We start from the raw sequence: 18,321 nt of genomic DNA on the forward strand, positions 1-18,321 counted from the left end.
TTGTCTTGCCTCTCAGAAAGGGTACATCTGTCCCTTGGGCAAGTTATTTCATTTCTCTGACATTTTGTTTCCTTCTCTGTAAAATGAATACAAGAATAGTACCTGCCTCATAGAGTGGGTTTGGAGTAGGAAATGGCAATCCACTCTAATATTCTTGCCTGGAAAATTCCACAGACAGAGGAACCTGGCGGGCTGCAGTCCGTGGGGTCTCAAAGAGTCGGACACTACTGAGTGACTGAGCACGTGTGCATGCATGGAGTGGGTTAGTCTGGAAAGAAAGCACATGGCATGCTTCCTGGCACGTTGTAGGCACTCAACATGTTAGGTATTGTTTTTATTGGTTATGCCCATTTTTGTTATTGCCAGAGAGATGTTCTTGGATTCTTTGCAAATTACAGAAACAGTCACCTCTGTCTTGAGGCCCTTTTGATCTTGCCCTTTATGTTTTGCCACATGAAAATTACAAACCCCCGTTGTCATCTCTAAAAATGTCTTGCAGATTTTTTTTCCTAATTAGGAAAATGAGGCACATTCAGTCCAGAAGATCTGGAAAATTCAGTAAAGCACAGCAAACCCAAGAGTCAGTCCTCCCCCAGAGATAACAGCTGATAAGATGTTTATGTTTCTTTGTGAGAATAGTGCATGTTTATGTATTGAAAAGGAACTTCCCTGGTGGCTCAGTGGTAAAGAATCCGCCTGCCTATGCAGGAGACAAGGGTTCAATCCCTAGGTCAGGAAGATCCCCTGGAGGAGGAAACAGGCAACCCACTCCAGTATTCTTGCTGGGAAATCCCATGGACAGAGGAGCCTTGCGGGCTACAATCCATGGGGTCACAAAAGAGTCGGACACGACTTGGCAACTTAATGACAACAATGTATTGAAAAGTCTGTGCACAGAGGCTGGGGACCCACTCTCTTTCCATGTACAAGTTAGTGATGAACATCCCTACTGCTCACTCGTGACCCCAACTGCCCCTTTATGGGCTTTGTGATCTATCCCACAGATGTACCATAATTAATTATTCTTCACTCAGTCAGTAAAGAATCTGCCTGCAATGCAGAAGACCCGGATTCAATTCCTGGGAAGATCTCCTGGAGAAGGAAAGGGAAACCCACTCCAATATTCTTGCCTGGAAAATCTCATGGACAAAGGGCCCTGGTGGGCTACAATCCATAGAGTCACAAAGAGTAGGACAGAACTTAGCAACTAAACCACATAGATAGTTCAGAGAGGGTTACAATGGCTTGTTTTTAAGAGCCAAGGGGGAACAGGGAAGCAACTCATAATTCTATACATGCCTTCTCTTGATCTCATTTAATTAACACAACATCCACTGAATGAAGTATGCTCGTACCATCCTACAGACTGAGCAAGCTGTGGCTCAGAGAACTAAAGACCCTCCAAGGACAGTCTAACTAAGATGCTCCCTAACTAAGTAGGGAAAGTCGCTTTTGTCCACACCATTCCTTGTCTGGAAGCATTCTCAACCTGGGGCTGTTGGTACAGAGTGGCTTTTCCTAAAGACAACAGCCTGCAGGAAGCTCTAGAGGAACTGTGCTCCTATGGGCCTCCTGTCCAAGATACGTCACCTTCATCCAGGGAGGTGAAGGACAAGCTTGGATAGGAATCTTGCCTGCTGTCCTCTGATACAGATGTTTGGGCCCAAAATAGAAACCAGGAAAAATGAGGGGCTTATGAAGGTCCCAAGACCCAGACTGTCTTCTGACAGCAGATTAAAAAAAAAAATGAATCAAATCTTCAAATTCCTTCTGTGCTTCTCCGGACAGATTAGGTGAAAAGCCTTTCAGTCTTATGACCACGTGTCTATTCCTGTCTCATTCTTTTCTGGTCAACTTAATCACTTAACTAGAAACTGTTATCCGTGACGGAGGAGATAAAATAGGACGGGGTGGGGGAGCACCCCAAGTTATTCACCCAGTGCGTGATGGTGGAAGGCGTGGCCCTTCTCACAGGTGTATGGCAGGTGAAGCTTAGGCAGCTGACCTTGCCTAACTTTGCCCCTGGTAAAGAAGAGAATGTTCCCTTCCATCCTGTCATCTTCCATCCTGCTCATCTCAAGCAAGGCACTTTTTGCTTAGTCCTGGCAGATGTCTCATCCCCTTGGATCCAGAAGAGGCAGAAGCCTTAAAGATGCAGGTTCTTTTTTTTTTTTTTTTAATTGGAGGATAATTGCTTTAGAATGTTGTGTTAGTTTCTGCTGTACAAAAGCGTGAATCAGCTCTATGTACACATATATCCCCTCCCTCTTGAGCCTCCATCCCACCACCCCCATCCCATCCCTCTAGGTCATCACAGAGCTCTGAGGTCCCTGTGCCATACAGCAGCCTCCCGCTAGCTATCTATTTTACACGTGGTAGTGTATGTATGTCAGTGCTACTCTGTCCCTTCATCTGACCTCCTCTTCCCCCACTAGGTCCACATGTCCATCCTCTATGTCTCGAGATGCAGGTTCTTACCTGAGCTGCCCCCAGATCATTGATGGGGCCCCCACACGGCTCTGATTCCTGGTACAGCACTCCCTTGCTCTTGTGAATGGCGTCGTGGGCTGGGTTCTCTCTGCCTGGGAGTTTTCATGGCTCTGTCCCTGGTGTTGGGCTGAGAGATGGGACAAGGGTTTCAGGCAGAGGGAGCTCAGTGGAGATGTGGGCCTTGCCTGTACTGGCTGCTGTCGCAAGTCGTTCCCAGCTCTCTCTAGTGAGGTTGAAGCTCACTTCCCACCCAGCACACGAAGTGACCAAGGCAGAGAGGTGATGTGACTTACCTGAGAAGGGACAGGATCAGGACTGTTAAGTGTTGCTGATCCCCCTTTCCCTCTCTGTGGAGTGTTGAGAGTTACAGGGCCCTGCCCTTGCCTTGAGGCTGCCTGATAATTGAGAGGAGGAAGATAAGGTACATCTGAGCTGCAGATATGTAACATGGATTCTACAGGAATGAATGAAGTGGGTTAGTCGCTCAGTCATGTCCAACTCTTTGCAACCTCATGGACTATAGCCCACCAGGCTCCTCTATCCATGGAGTTCTCCAGGCAAGAATATTGCAGTGAGTAGCAATTCCCTTCTCCAGAGGATCTTTCTGACCCAGAAATTGAACCCCAGTCTCCTGCATTGCAGACAAATACTTTACTGTCTGAGCCACCAGGGAGGTCCAGAATGGATGAAGGAAAGGTGGTAAATACACCGTACGATATAATAACTCTGCTTTAAAGCAGAAGGAAATCCTGCCATTTGCAATAGCATGGTTGAACCTGGAGGACATTATGCTGAGTGAAAATAGCCGGACAGAGAGGGGCAAATCCTGCAGGATTCCATTTACAGGAGAATCTAAAACAGTCAGACTCAGAGAATCAGAATAGAATGGTGTTGCCAGTGGCTGGGGGAGGTGAAAATGGGAAATTTCTTATTTATTTGTGGCTTTTTCTTGTGTCTGTCCATAACTATTCACTCAGACTTCAAACATTTTTTGAACAGATAACACATGCAAATATTAAATAAAATATTGAATAGTATATAAGGGTATTTTAGAACTTTTCCTTTCATCCCCATTTCCTCATCTTCTGGTTCCCCTCCTTACAGAAACCACGGTCACCAGTTCCTTATAACTCTTCCAGCAATATTTTATACCCACGTCTCCTGTGTCTCCTGCATTGGCAGACAGGTTCTTTACCAGCAGTGCCACCTGGGAAGCCCTAATATTTTATACATATAGAGGCCAATACACGTGTATATATATATGTGTGTGTGTACGTTCTCAGTTGTGTACGACTCTTTGTGACCCCACGGACAGTAGCCCGCCAGGCTCCTCTGTCCATGGGATTTTCCTGGCAAGAATACTGGAGTGGGTTGCCATTTCCTCCTCCTGGGAGTCTTTCCAAGCCAGGAAGATCGAACCCACGTCTCTTATGTCTCCTGTATTGGCAGGCAGATTCTTTACCACTGAGCCACCTTGAAGCCCAAAATGTGTGTGTGTGTGTGGGGGGGGGCGTATTGGCTGCACTGCTCAGCGTGTGTGTGTGTGTGTGTGTGTGTGTGTGTGTGTGTGTGTATGGGTATTGGCTGCACTGCCCAGCTTGCTGGATCTTAGTTCCCCAACCAGGGATCAAACCTGAGCTCCCTGCAGTTGAAGCATGGAGTCCTAACCACTGGACCACCAGGGAATTCCCTGTATGTATATTTGTGTGTGTGTGTGTGTGTGTGTGTGTGTGTGTGTGTGTGTATGTATGCTTTGAAAGGGCAGTGTGCCATAATTATTGAACTGGTCTCCCATTGATGGATATTTAGGTTGTTTCTCTTTTTTTTGCCATTAACATCAAGGCTGTAGCAGATCACATTTTTGGTGGGCCAGGTCTGTCTCTAGGATGTTCAGAAAGCCATGACGCTGCACTGCAATCTGTCCATCGTTTTATAGATGGAGAGGACGAGGCTCAGGTCACACAAGCAGTGAGAGCAAGTCTGAGGTTCCGCCCGGGCCTCTGTGACTTAAAGCCTGCTTCTCTTCCACCTTCCCCCACTGTTCCTCATTTCTGCCGGAGGCCTTGGGAGCTCAGGGCTCCACGGCTGACCATATAAAGCATTAGGGAAAAAGTGAAGTCGCTTCCTAATACGGTCACAAGAGGGAAACCCTAGGCCTGCAGCTGGGACCTGCTGGTGGCACAGGGCCCTGAGAGGCCGCTGGGACACGGGAGGCAGGGCATGTTGAAAACCTCTGAACTTGACCAGCTCAGAAGGGCTTGTGGGGATGGGGTGGCAGAAACACAGCCAAGCTCAGGAGGGCTGCGTCAGGTGAGATCAACCAAGCTGAAACAATGGAGGCTGAACCCCTAGATTCTGAAGCCCCGCCTCTGTGTGGGATGTACTGCCATCTACCCAGTCCTTTCTGTTGGGACATGGTGCCCTGGAAAAGTGTGCAGAACTGGACAGAGATTCAGATCTTCCTGGAAGCATGGATTAAGTGCTTGCTGTGTACATCGAACCAGGCGGTGCCCTAGGCAAACAGGGGGAAGGTGATATTTCTCCTTCGGAAACTGATAATGGAGTTGGGAGAGCCACACCTGTCTCCCTTCCTGCCTCCGTCCCTCCCTCCTTCTCCCTCCTCCTCTCTCTTCCCCCTCCTTCTTTCATTCTTTTATTCAGCAAATATTTACTGGGTGTCTGCTATGTGCCTGGCCCTGTGCTAAGGGCTGGAGATATGATAGTGGGCAGCTCACAGTCTAAGAGGTGACATTTAGACTGAGCCCTGAAAGAGCAGATGCAAATGGCTCTGAGGAGCTCAGGGGGAAGTGTTCCAAGGAGAGGGAACATTACGTGTGAAGTTTCCAAGGTGGCAAAGTTTTCATCATCATGAAACAAAGGGAGCATTGGATGGTCACTAATAGTTATTGAGTCCCTGTTACACACCAGGCACTGTGCTAAATGCTCCCCGAGAGCTGTCTCACAGCAGACTGATGAAGGAGTGACAATTGCACCAGCCCATTTTGCAGATGAGGATAAATGAGGCTCAGAGAGGCAAAGAAACTTGCACAGGGTCACACAGCCAATAAGTAGCAGAATGAGAATGACAGGTAAGTCCTCAGTAGTCAATTCTATACCCTTAACCACTACCTTTTACTGCCCCTAGTTCCCTGGAGGGAGTGGTTTGGTTTGTAAATGACATATTCTAAAAAGGACATGGTGGTGGCAGTGGGCACAGCCTGGGAAGAGCTGGAGGTGGAGTTCAGGCCTAAAGAGGAGGTAGGGCGTGGTTGACCTTCATTCAAATGATCAGCCATTCTTGGGCTTTTACTCCATGGAGGCCCTGAGCTGGGGACCAGGACATGGAGGAACAGGAAACACACAGGCCCTGCCCTGGAACAGCTTTGCCACGTGTTCAACGAATGTCTACTGAGCACCTACTATGTGCAGCCCAGTGCCAGGCCCTGGGTCACAGAGATGAAGGCAGCGCTGCCCCTGCTCCAGGGAAGCTTTATAATTAACTGACCCCTCAGGCATTCATTTAGCAGGCATTTAATGAGCACCTACTGTGTCCCTGAACTTGTTAGAATCTTATCTCTTAAGTCTCAGGGCAGGGAGTACCTCCTGCTGAAGTTTCTCTGAGCACCGCCCCCTCCTCGTGGGTTAGGGCCCTCTCTTCCTTGCTCCCATAATCCATAGGGCTCCATCCTTGTTCTTATGATGTTATTTTGAACGTCCTCGTCTCCTTTTTGAAGGGGGCTTTGTGAGAGCAGGAATGATCATCGATTTATTTCTTTCCAGCATCTAACACAGACCGGGTGTACAGTCGGTGCTCAATAAGTGGTTGATGTTTAGATAGGACTGGTGGGAACCTGGGAGATTACTGCCTCCCTCTCACCTCCCCCACCCCCAGTCCTGTACCTTTTCAGAAACAGCATTTTCTCCTCACCCCGGATCAACTCTCATCATCATCGCCCCTTAGCAGATGGAGCCCTGGAGGGAGCCCCTCACTCGCCAACCAGCTGCTGCTGTGACTGAAAGCCCTCTGTGGGCAGGTCCTTGTGTGTTTTGTCTTGCACTGTAACCCCAGAGCCTCACACGTTGTCTAGGCCGCACATGTGGAATGCATGAATGAATGAGTGACTGAATGAACAGATGATCAATTGTTTCTGTAGGACAGGAATTGGTCCACAGCTGATGGACAGTGCCCACTCCTCATAGTGGGCCGAGTGGGGCTCAGTATTGGGCGACTTAGATTAAGGTGCTGAACCTCTCTGGTGTTTGCTGTGCTGTGAGTGTAACCCAGGGATGGACTTTCTGCTCCTCTTCCTTTGGTCACTTCTTGGGGGAGTTGGAGGGAAGACATGCTTCGCGGCCACCAGAGCCTTGGGCAGCACTGATGTTATCATTTGGGAAAGCAGTTCCTCTGGGACAGGTTGGCACTTGTCTCCTGGGCTCTGAGCTCAGCCCGTGGGAAAGGCCAAGGTACAGTAAAGAACAGTAGTAACCAGGACCACACCTCCCCCGCCCACAGCACGGTGGGGTGTATGGGCATCTTCATGCCCCTTCCTTGTTCTGATCAGTTTCAGATGTTCCTCGGCGCTTGGTAGGGCAGGATGATTTTTTTAAAACTAATTAACTAAGTTTTTTGGCCTTGCTGTGCAGTTTGCTGGATCTTAATTCCGGGACCAGGGATTAAACCCAGTCCCCCAGCAGTGGAAGGTCCTAACCACTGGACCCTCAGGAACTCCCAAGGCTTTTTTTAATTGTGATAAAATCCATATAACCAATTCATGATATTAGTCAGTTTGAAAGAAACAAGTGGCATTAATACATTCACAGTATAGTCTTACTCCCACTGCTATCTAGTTCCAGAACATTTTTATAGACCTCCCAAAAAACCCATTCCAACTAGCAGTCACTCCCATTCCCCCATCTCTCCAGTCCCTGGAAACCAGAGACCTGTCTTCTGTCTCTATGGATTTGCCTATTCTAGACATTTCATATAAGCGGAACCGTGTGATACATGACCTTCTATGTCTGACTTCTTTCATTCAGTGTAATGTTTTCAAGGTTCATCCGTGTTGTAATGTGTAAGTACCATTCCTATTTAAAGACAGCTGTGTTTATCCCCATTTTACAGATGAGGGACTCTGTCCTTTTTCATGGTCGAGGAGAGTATGAACTCTGGGGTAAGAAGTCATGATTTTAGTTCTGAATTTCCCAGCAGCTGTGTGACTTGGTGAGAACTTCACTGAGCCTCAGTTTCCTCATCTGTCAAATGGGCCATGGGGAAATTATAGTATCCCTGTCAGAGGTTGAATGAGAGGATTAAAGAAGACGCCTGTGAAGTACTTAGCTTAGAGGCTGGTGCATAGTAGGTGCTCAAGAAATTGTAGGTGTTATTTAAGCCTACAGAGGGAGATGAAGCGACAGTGGTTGGGAGTGGCCCTGGGGTCTAAACCCAGCACTATTTAAGACCACAGTTATAAATGGTGTCCTAGAAAACCAAACTTACCCCTTGCTCCTCTCCCTGTCCCTGGAGTCAGTGATGCCAGAAATTCCCACCAGGACACCGAGCCTCAGTTTGTGCATGTGTGCTCAGCTGCTCAGTCCTGTCTGACTCTTTGCGGCCGCATGGACTGTAGCCCACCAGGCTCCTCTGCCCACGGGATTCTCCAGGCAAGAATACTGGAGTGGGTTGCCATTTCCTCCTCCAGGGAATCTTCCTGACCCAGGATGGAACTGGCATCTTCTGTGCCTCCTGCATTGCAGGTGAATTCTTTACCACTGGTGCCACCTGTGAAGCCCCAAGGCTCAGTTTCCCCATCTCTAAAATGGGATTCTGAGGGCATATGTTCAAGGCTGCCCCTATGAGAATGAAGTGAGAAAATGCACACAGTGGTGCTCAGACCATGCAGCCTGTGGTGGGTGGTCACAGACTGGATGTCAGAGCTCTGTCCCTGCTGGGTTCCTGTAGTAAGCTCGGTTCTCTCTTTTGTAGACATACTCGGGCCTCTTCTGTGTGGTAGTGAACCCCTACAAGCAGCTGCCCATCTACTCAGAGAAGATCATCGAGATGTACAAGGGCAAGAAGCGGCACGAGATGCCACCCCATATCTACGCCATCGCCGACACGGCCTACCGGAGCATGCTGCAAGGTAAGCCGCCTGCAGAGGCACAGAGCTCCTCCTCCTCCAGGGAGCCCACCCGGGCTGCTTACAGTCACTCGCCAGGCCCCTCCTGTCCTGCCCGCCGGCAGTTCTCGCCAAGAATGCAGGGTTTGGCAGGCGGAGCTGGGTAACAGGAGGGCTGTGACTGAAAAAGGAAAAACACAAGCAGAACAGATGTGTGTGCAGCCCTGGAGAGGGAGGGAGGGCAGATAGCTTGGGAAGATACACGCGTGGGCTCACCGTCCCCTGGCTGTCCAAGGCCTGGGTGGGCCAGCCGTCTGGAAGATGGTAGGTTGCTGTCACTTCAGAAGGGAAGCAGGTGGGGAATGGCCCTCGCGCTGAGCCAATTGGATCTGAATTTGCAGCCAGCTGTCACTCACACCCTGTGGGATCCTGTGCAAATCTCTTTTCCTCTCCAGCCTCAGTTTCCTCATCTGTGAAAAGGGAGTGAGAGGATCCATCTTGCAGCATGTTGTAAAGATGGTAAAGCAGGCTTTTCCACACTGAAGACCTTTGCATATTACCTCCACGTTTATGTATTATTATTATTACTATCATTAATAACTTCTACTGAGGTAGAACATACATACAGGAGAATGAAAAAAGTACACAAATTCAGTGTCCAGTCTAAAATTAATTTTTACATGCCTACAGTCGTCATCACCACCAGACCAAGATGGGAAATAGTTCTAGAAAGTTCTCTCATGCCTCCTTCCATAAATAGAATACCTCCTCCTATAAATGGATCTGGTCTTGAGATACAGGAGTTCTTCTGTCCTTACACTTGAGAAAGGGCAACAGGAAAGAGCTTTGGCAGTTTTAAAGCTGTGCACAGTTCTTATGTGATTTTTAGGTGTGAAGAGCCTAGAGGTGGTAAGCCGGCAGCTGGTAGGCTGGATCCAGCCCTCAGATAAGTTTAGGTTTTGGGCCACATGGAGTTTTAAGGATACTTTAATTAGTTGCCAACTTTTAAAAACGTGGAGATTGTACATAAAAAGCCCGATTTCTAGGTTCTTTTTAAAGTATTGGAACATCTGGCAACATGTGATCCCACCTGTCAGCCCCTCAAAAGGACATATGAGTTCTCCAGTTCCCTAGTCCTCACCTGGCCTGGTGCACTTGTTTTGTGTTTACTGCCTGACTCCTGTGCTTGACTTTGCAACCCCTGGAATAGCTTCTTCCAAGAATGTTCTGAGTTGAGAATTGAAAGGAGCCCAGTTCTGGAAGCTCCTGAGGGCAGGTGTACCTAGGACATATTACTCCCCCAACTCAAGGTAAAGGGGCTCAGGAAGAAGTTCCCCAAATTACTGACAGGGTTAGCCATGCCCCACAGATATGATTCAAACTGGACCACTCCAGACTGGTAATACCATTACTTCCAAAGACTAGAATATGGAGCCTTGCGAAGACAATTGTGGGAGATATAATCTTAGGTTATAAAGTGACGACTCTTGGAGTTAGGTATGTGCTTTTGTGAAAAAAAATCCTTTGTAGTCTCCCTTGATGGAAGAGTATATGATGGTGGTTCACACACCTCTTTGGGAAGCTGAACATTACAAAGTTACAGTGTTCGTATCATTTGGGGTGCTTTTGGTTACAAGAAGCATAGCAATCAATTAAAACGGTTTAAACAACAGGAAGTTATTACTGCATATAATAAGTAGTCTGGATGTTGATGATTTCAGGCTTAGTTAATTCAGCAGCTCAAAAACAGCCTTTTTTGGAATTTTCTTGGCTGCTTCCTCATCATCACAAGATGGCAGCCATAGCTCCAGACATCACATCCTCATGTGATAATATCCAAAAGCATGAAGGAAGAGAAGGGTTAGGTTTTTCCCCCATATCTCTTTTTTATGAGAGAGGAAAACCTTTTCCAGAAACGAATCAGCAGGCATCCCTTATGTCTATTAAGTCTGTTATGTCTTGATCACATGCAAACCTCTAAACCAATCATTGGCAATGAGGGCTGGAACATTTATGATTGGTTTGGACTATTCCTAGTTCTTTTCCGGAGCTGAGGGAGCTCTTTTGTTGTTGTTTAGCTGCTAAGTCACATCTGACCCTTTTGCAACCTCATGGACTATAAAGCCTGCCAAGCTCTTCTGTCTATGGGGTTTCCCAGGCAAGAACATTAGAAGGGGTTGCCATTTCCTTCTCCAGGGGATCTTCCTGACCCAGAGATTGAACTGACATCTCCTGCATTGGCGGGCAGATTCTTTACCATTGAACCAACAGGGAAGCCTAAGGGAGCTCTTACTAAGCACATTTAGTCTGAATACCAGAATGAAAGGGGGAAGAGGGACTGACAGGTAAACATTGCCATAAGTAAGTAAGTGTTACTCGCTCAGTCGTGCCTGACTCTTTGCAACCCCATGGACTGCAGCCCACCAGGCTCCTCTGTCTATGAGATTTTCCAGACAAGGATACAGGAGTGGGTTGCCATTTCCTTCTCCAGGGGATCTTCCCAACCCAGGGATCAAACCCGGGTCTCCTGCACTGCAGGCAGATTCTTTACTGACTGAGCTACAAGGGAAGCCCTTGTAGTTTGCCATATTGCCATAGTGCTCTTAGAATTTATATGTGTAACTTTAGAAACTTAGGGTTTCCCTGATGGCTCAGCAGGAAAGAATCTGCCTGCGATGCAGGAGACACAGGAGATGCAGTTTCTATCCCTGGGTTGGGAAGATCCCCTGGAGAAGGAAATGGCAACCCAGTCCAGTATTTTTGCCTGAAAAAAAAATCCTATGGACAGAATTGCTTGGCGAACTACAATCCAAAGGGTCGCAAAGAGTTGGACATGAGTGAATGACTAAGTACAACAAAAAATTTCTATCTTATATATTCCACTTTAGAAAAATTGAAACACATATTTAAGCAAGAGAATGTACTAGCACCTGTAATCCTGTCACCAGGGACCACCATCATTAATGTTTTTCTATGTAACCCTTCTACACTAACAGCTGGATGGCATGAAATGAAGGAGGTTATGACTACCTGAAAATAATTGGTTCCAGAAAAGATTTACTTAAAATGGGCATGTAGATTAAGGGGGAAAGAGGTTTTGATGGGCTTGAAAAATGACATTGCAAATTATGAACACAGGCTTATTTATTTTACATGCAGTAAGAATTTGGTGGTAATCGCAACTAGATGCTCTAATTCTTAGAAAGAGCATAAAATTAATTCAGAGTTGGGTGTTCTTGCCTTAACTTTTTTTTGAACAGAACCATGTGAGAGCATAAGACACCATTCTTCATGCCATGCTTGATTTCTGCAGCATGGGATACGAAGATAATTTTTACAGACTTATTGGAGAAATCACCACTTCTGCCGAGGGCTTTGACTTCTTTGGTGTTTAGCACTGTCTCTCAAAGTCCTTGTTGTGTTATCTTTCCTGATGACTCCCTAATGTTTGGTTGTGAAGTGATCTGACGTTTTTGGTGGCCTTTCGAACATCACCAACGTGTGACATGGCACCTTCCACTGCCATTTTGTTTTGTGTTTGTATCAAGACGATGGATGTTGACACCCAGTGGCTGGTGAGGTGAAGCCTTTGAATTAGAGGACAGCAGTGATGCAGACTAGAGAAAGATGCTTTAGTGGGATCTGGTTTCCCAAATACTTGACTCTTTGAAGAATATTTTTGTGTTGTAATAACTTTTGCCTCCCTAGACAACTTCCCATCCATGGGGCAATGTTATACTCTGTACAGGGACCCCCAGGGCAAACACATTTCATTCCTCTTAAGCTCTGTATTTTAACACACAATTATACAGTGAAATATAAAGTTACCTAGAAATTTCAAACCTCAAGAGAAAAATGCCATCCATAAGCACACAGATCCATAAGAGAGAAGCTCTTTTTAGATTAAAGGTTAATCAACAGCTGCTATGTATGCATTTGTTTTGGCCTTACCTGGTGCTTTCTGGGAAATGAGTGATGACAAACTCCAGTGAAAAAAAATCTCCAAAAAAAAAATCAGTGAGAAAAAAACAAAAGCTTAGGAAAAATCTTTCTTTTTTCTTTATAAAGTGGGAATTTGGTTTTTGTGAAGGAATGTGTGGGCCCGCTTTGTGACTCTGTTGGTGAATGTTGCTGTCCCAGGCTGTCCAGTCACTGGGCTGGGATCACGCTGAACTTTCTATCTTGTTGGAGGCATTAAGTCAGCAGCTATGTCTTCCTCTTCAAGTCCTTTGTGAAACAGGATGGCATGTGAAGAAAGGATTGGGAAGGAGTGGAGAACGCATTCACCGAACACAGAATGAAATGTTTAAAATGTGTTGCGTGGACTCTTAAGTGCCCGAGGCCCCCCTAAACTCCATGAAATTCACAAACGCCATGCTTGTCTGCCTGCTCATCATGGAATCTCTGGCATGTTTGCTGATGCCTGGTATGGAGTAACTGCTCAGTTAATATTTGCAATGAATGAAGGAAGAACTCTCAGAGTTGTTGAAAGAAAAGAACCAGGGGCTTCCCTGGTGGTCCAGTGTTGAAGACTCCATGCTTCTACTGCAGGGAGTACAGGTTCGATTCCCTAGCCAGGGAACTGAGATCCTGTTTGCTGCTCAGCCCGGCCAAAAAAAAAAAAATTTTTTTTTAAATTTAAAACATTTTTTTTTTAAAGAAAAGCACTGACCAGGGTCAGGATGGGTGGGGTGGGTTGTCCAAGAGGGGTGGGGAGTTACCAAAGGCTCAGTGACTTACTAAGAGGGGCAAGGGGAGGGTGGAGCATTCTGGCTGAGAATAGTAACAGGGGAGTTGGGAATATGGGAGGGGATTTCTAAGACATAATTCATTCACAAGCCCCTCCCCAAAGGAAGCCAGGCCCCAGTGGGGAGGAGACAATGAACGGAAGTCAGCATTTAAAATATGTCTTACGTATGTGTATGTGTAAATGATATCGTATGTACTTTTTACATTTCCCAATGTTTTTTTGTTTTTGGAGAGATGATAGATTCAAACTCAAAAGCTGACCATTCTCCCTTTCAACCCTTGTGCTCAAGACTCCTAGTCTGCCTCCCCAGAGATAACTGTGGGGTTATTATTCTAGTTTATTAGGTATTCTTAGATACTCTCCTAGAGATATTTTCTGCACATGTCTGAAGATACACATCCATTTCTCTCTTCCCAAGTTTTCCCCACAAATAGTAACATTCCATATGCACTGTTCTGCATGCTGCTAGAGTATTATATGCCTACTAAGGGATTCCTTACTCCTTTTTCACACTTTTAGCTTTCATCTTTATTGAAGGTATACATGATGATGATTTAGTCAGTTCCTTGAGGCTTGTTAAGAAAAACATCACTCCTTGGTTGCTTTTCTAATTTCCCCTTCTCCAGGGATAACCATTATCAACTCTTAACTGAATTTTGGATGTTTAACACTGTAATCTCTAAGAGACTTGAATATATTACTCATATTTTAAATTTCTTCCTCAGTTTTAGGCATTACTTATTGACTTTTCATCATGGAACATGAGAAATTCACTCAATCATCCCCTTGCTTTGTCATCCGGCCTCCTCCCAACACACATGCAACCATGCCCCATCACATAAGCTCCCAATGTAGTTTTATATTAACTTTGATGAAAGCTATATTCAGAGTTTACATTATCATGACTGTGTAGATGCCATTCACAGCTGAGCTCTGCACTGTCTTGTGATGACTTTTCCTGTATAATTTATTCTTTTCCCTGGAGTTAGTACTTGCCTTTTTTTTTTTCAACTTGGGTATCTATGTACTTAATCACTAATTCTACCACAAATTCTCCTTCTAAATGTGTTAATCTTCTTATAACATGTCTTATAATATAAGATATGTGTTCAAGATCCTATTTATAGCTTCTTTTTGGAAGTGATTGCTACTGGAGTCTTTTGACCTGCCCTGGATACCCTCTTGTGACCAGTAGCTGACATTTGGGATCATCTTTATCATTCTTGGAATTCCTCTGAATGCTCTCATGGTGGACTGTTTCCTAAGTTTCCATGTCTTCTTCTTCCTTAATTTACTCCCTGTCTAAATGGAGCACTTTCTCTAGCAGCTTCTCAAGAAAGGACATATGTGAGGCAACTTAAGATCTTGCATAATCTGAAAGTCTTGATGCTTCTCTAATATTTAAGGGAAAGCCTGTGAAAGTGAAGTGCAAGTGTTAGTTACTCAGTCATGTCCAATTCTTTGCAACCTCAGGCTCCTCTTTCCATGGAAAATTCTCCAGGCAAGAATACTGGAGGAGGTTGCTATTTCCTTCTCCAGGAGATCTTCCCAACCCAGGGATCCAATCCAGGTCCCCTGTATCACAGAGGGGTTCTTTATCATTTGAGCCAAAAGGGAAGCCCCAGGGATAGTTTAACTGGGTTTACATTTTTAAGCAAGAAATAATTTTCTTTCCAAGTTTTTAAGGCATTGCTTCATTAACTTTGAGATTCAGTTTCATTTTAGGGAAGATAAAAGTCGTTCTTATTCTTGATCCTTTGTATATGACCTTTTTTTTTTTTTTTCTCCTTCCTCCTTCTCTGAAAGTGTTGTTTTTTTTTTTTTAATCTTTATCTCCCTGTTCATGATTGGATTTGGTGTGGATCTGTTTTTACTCATTGTGCTGGAGACTTGAATGGATCCTCATAGTCTATAAATTCCTGTCCTTACATTCTGGGAAAATTTTTTGAATTATGTCCTTAATGATTTCTTTCTCTTTGTATTTTCTGTTTTTTTCTAGATGTTTTCTTATTTCTATACTGGAATTCTCAGATTTTTTTTCTTATAATTTTCATCTCTTTCTCTTGTCTTTTTTATTTTCTAGGCAGTTACCTCAACGTTATCTTATAAACCCTCCATTGAATTTTCAATTACTGCTATCATTCCAAAAAAAAATTTCCGAGAACTTTGTTTTGTTTCCTGAATGTTTCTTTCTTATCACATTCTTTTTCCATGCACATTTCTTTTCTTAGAGGGTACTTCTCCACATGTAGGCCTGTTACCTCCAAGAGGCATATTTTCTTACTTATTTGTTTTAATTTATGTTTGTCTTGTTAGTGACTTTCTTCAAATGCCTGCTGATTCATTGACTGTCCATTCATCTGGGATGCTCTAATGCATGGGCACCAAAAAATTGATGGCAGCTTCGTGTTTGCAGGAGGAGCTTGCTGGTGAGGCTGGGCTGCTCCATCAGGTGACTCCTAATGTATCTTTCAGTGTTTTTTCTTTGGCTAGTGAAATTCTTCAGAGAAGTCATGTACAGTCTTCTGCTTGAAGGGTAAAGATCTGTCTACTATCATTTTGGGGCTTCCCTGGTGGCTCAGCGGTAGAAACCTGCCTGCTAATGCAGGAGACGCAGGTGACATGGGTTTGATCCCTGGATCAGGAAGATCCCCTGGAAGAGGAAATGGCAACTCACTCCAGTATTCCTGCCTGGAAAATCCCATGGACAGAGGAGTCGGGTGGACTACAGTCCATAGCATCGCAAAAGTTTGGTCAGACACAACTTAGCAACTAAACAACCACCATCATTTTAAGAATCTAGTTGAGAAGAGGCTGAGGGTTTCAAACTATGGGATGAAACTTGCATGTTCTCTTCTTGCTGTTCCTAGTGTCCCCAAGACAGAGACCTTCTGTTTCTGCCTCTTCAGAGAATTGATCTGCCCTCTTTGGTGGGCTGCGGGGAGGGCAGTCACTTGGCTACAGGGAGTATAGATGGTATCTGGAGTGTCTAGCAGCTTCTCAGACGGACATTCAACCAGTCCTTGTGTTTCATTGTCCTCCACCCTCTTCCTGAGGCCCCAGGTTGCCTGCTACTGAGGTTTGGGCTGGAGGCAGAGGACTCTGCTTCTCCGCATCCCCACCACCAGCTTAGATGTCTCTCCTGGGACTGTCATCATTCATCCCGTTTGCCGGCTTCCCAGGTTGTGTTGCTCTCTATTCTCCCATTTATTTGGACAGTCTCATGTATTTTTTTTTTGCTATTATTGATTTTTACTTTTTTATTTATTTATTTTTTTATTTTAATTGGGGGCTAATTACTTTACAACACTGCAGTAGTTTTTGCCATACATTGACATGAATCAGCCATGGGTTTACATGTGTTCCCCTTCCTGGACCCCCCTCCCACTTCCCTCCCCATCCCATCCCTCTGGGTCATCCCATTGCCCCAGTCTCATGTATTTTTGAAAAACCTCTTTGTGCACGTGTGTTCAGTCGTGTTCAACTCTTTGTGGCCCCATGAGCTATAGCCCACCAGGCTCCTCTGTCCATGGGATTCTCCAGGCAAGAATACTGGAGGGGGTTGCCACGCTCTCCTCTGGGGGATCTTAGCGACCCAGGGATCAAACCCGCGTCTCTTACATCTCCTGCATTGGCAGGCAGATTCTTTACCACTACCACCACCTGGGAATCCTGAGAAAAACCCCTTCTAGTTCAGTTCAGTTCAGTTGCTCAGCCGTGTCCGACTCTTTGCGACCCCATGGACTGCAGCATGCCAGGCTTCTCTGTCCTCACCGACTCCTGGAGCTTGCTCAAACTCATGTCCATTGAGTCAGTGATGCCATCCAACCATCTCATCCTCTCTCATCCCCTTCTGCTCCCACCTTCGATCTTTGCCAGCATCAGGGTCTTTTCCACTGAGTCAGTTCTTCACATCAGGTGTCCAAAGGATTGGAGTTTCAGTTTCAGCATCAGTCCTTCCAATGAATATTCAGGACTGATTTCCTATAGGATGGACTGGATTGATCTCCTTGCAGTCCAAGAGACTCTCAAGAGTCTTCTCCAACACCACAGTTCAAAAGCATCAATTCTTCGGCACTCAGCTTTCTTTATAGTCCAACTCTCACATCCATACATGACTACTGGAAAAACCATAGCTTTGACTAGACAGACCTTTGTCGGCAAAGCAATGTCTCTGCTTTTTAATATGCTGCTTTTTAATAGATTAGTCATAACTTCTCTTCCAAGAAGCAAGCATCTTTTAATTTCATGGCTGCAGTCACCATCTGCAATAATTTTGGAGCCCAAAAAATAAAGCTTCCCTTATACCTCAGTTGGTAAAGAATCCTCCTGCAATGCAGGAGACCCTGGGTCAATTCCTGGGTCAGGAAGATACCCTGAAGAAGGGGATGGTCTTCCCACTCCAGTATTCTTCGGCTTCCCTTGCTGCTCAGCTGGTAAAGAATCCACCTGCAATGTGGGAGACCTGGGTTTGATCCCTGGGTTGGGAACATCTCCTGGAGAAGGGAAAAGCTACCTACTCCAGTATTCTGGCCTGGAGAATTCCGTGGACTGTATAGTCCATGGGGTCATGAAGAGTTGGACATGACAGAGTGACTTTCACTCACTTTCAAAACCCCTTTACTGTCATTTTAATGAGGTTTGGAGGAAGAGGAGCGCTAACTGTCTGTGTTCAACCCACTACATTTCGATGGAAATTCTCTCACACTCTCTTTTCCAAAGAGTGATAATAGTGATAACGGATTTTTAAAAAATATTTACTTTATTTATCTGGCTGTGCTGGATCTCAGTTGTGGCACTCAGGATCTCTAGTTGCAGCATGCAAACTCTTAGTTGAGGCATGTGGGATCTAGTTCCCTGACCTGGGATTGAACCTGACCCCCCTGCATTGGGAGCTCAGAGTCTCAGCCGCTGGACCACCAGGGAAGCCCCAGTAGTGGATTTTTATCGCGTGCTTCCTGTGTG

General features: G+C 45.5%; 1 protein-coding gene across 7 annotated transcripts in view; it reads left to right on the forward strand.

Annotated features, from left to right (window-relative positions):
• The window catches only part of MYH11 (myosin heavy chain 11), a 124,555-nt gene that overhangs the window by 18,207 nt on the left and 88,027 nt on the right, over positions 1-18,321 (forward strand). For 6 of the 7 annotated variants that reach the window (XM_081556278.1, XM_081556274.1, XM_081556276.1 and 3 more), the window contains exon 3: positions 8,474-8,630. In XM_081556278.1, the coding sequence (XP_081412404.1) occupies positions 8,474-8,630 (157 nt within the window). Of the gene's footprint in view, positions 1-8,473; positions 8,648-18,321 lie in introns of all 7 variants that reach the window. The other variant, XM_081556280.1, reaches the window with a different exon arrangement.

The sequence above is a fragment of the Giraffa tippelskirchi genome, chromosome 13 (genome assembly GCF_054371585.1).
Source record: "Giraffa tippelskirchi isolate mGirTip1 chromosome 13, T2T-mGirTip1v1.2.pri, whole genome shotgun sequence".
Classification (NCBI taxonomy): domain Eukaryota; kingdom Metazoa; phylum Chordata; class Mammalia; order Artiodactyla; family Giraffidae; genus Giraffa; species Giraffa tippelskirchi.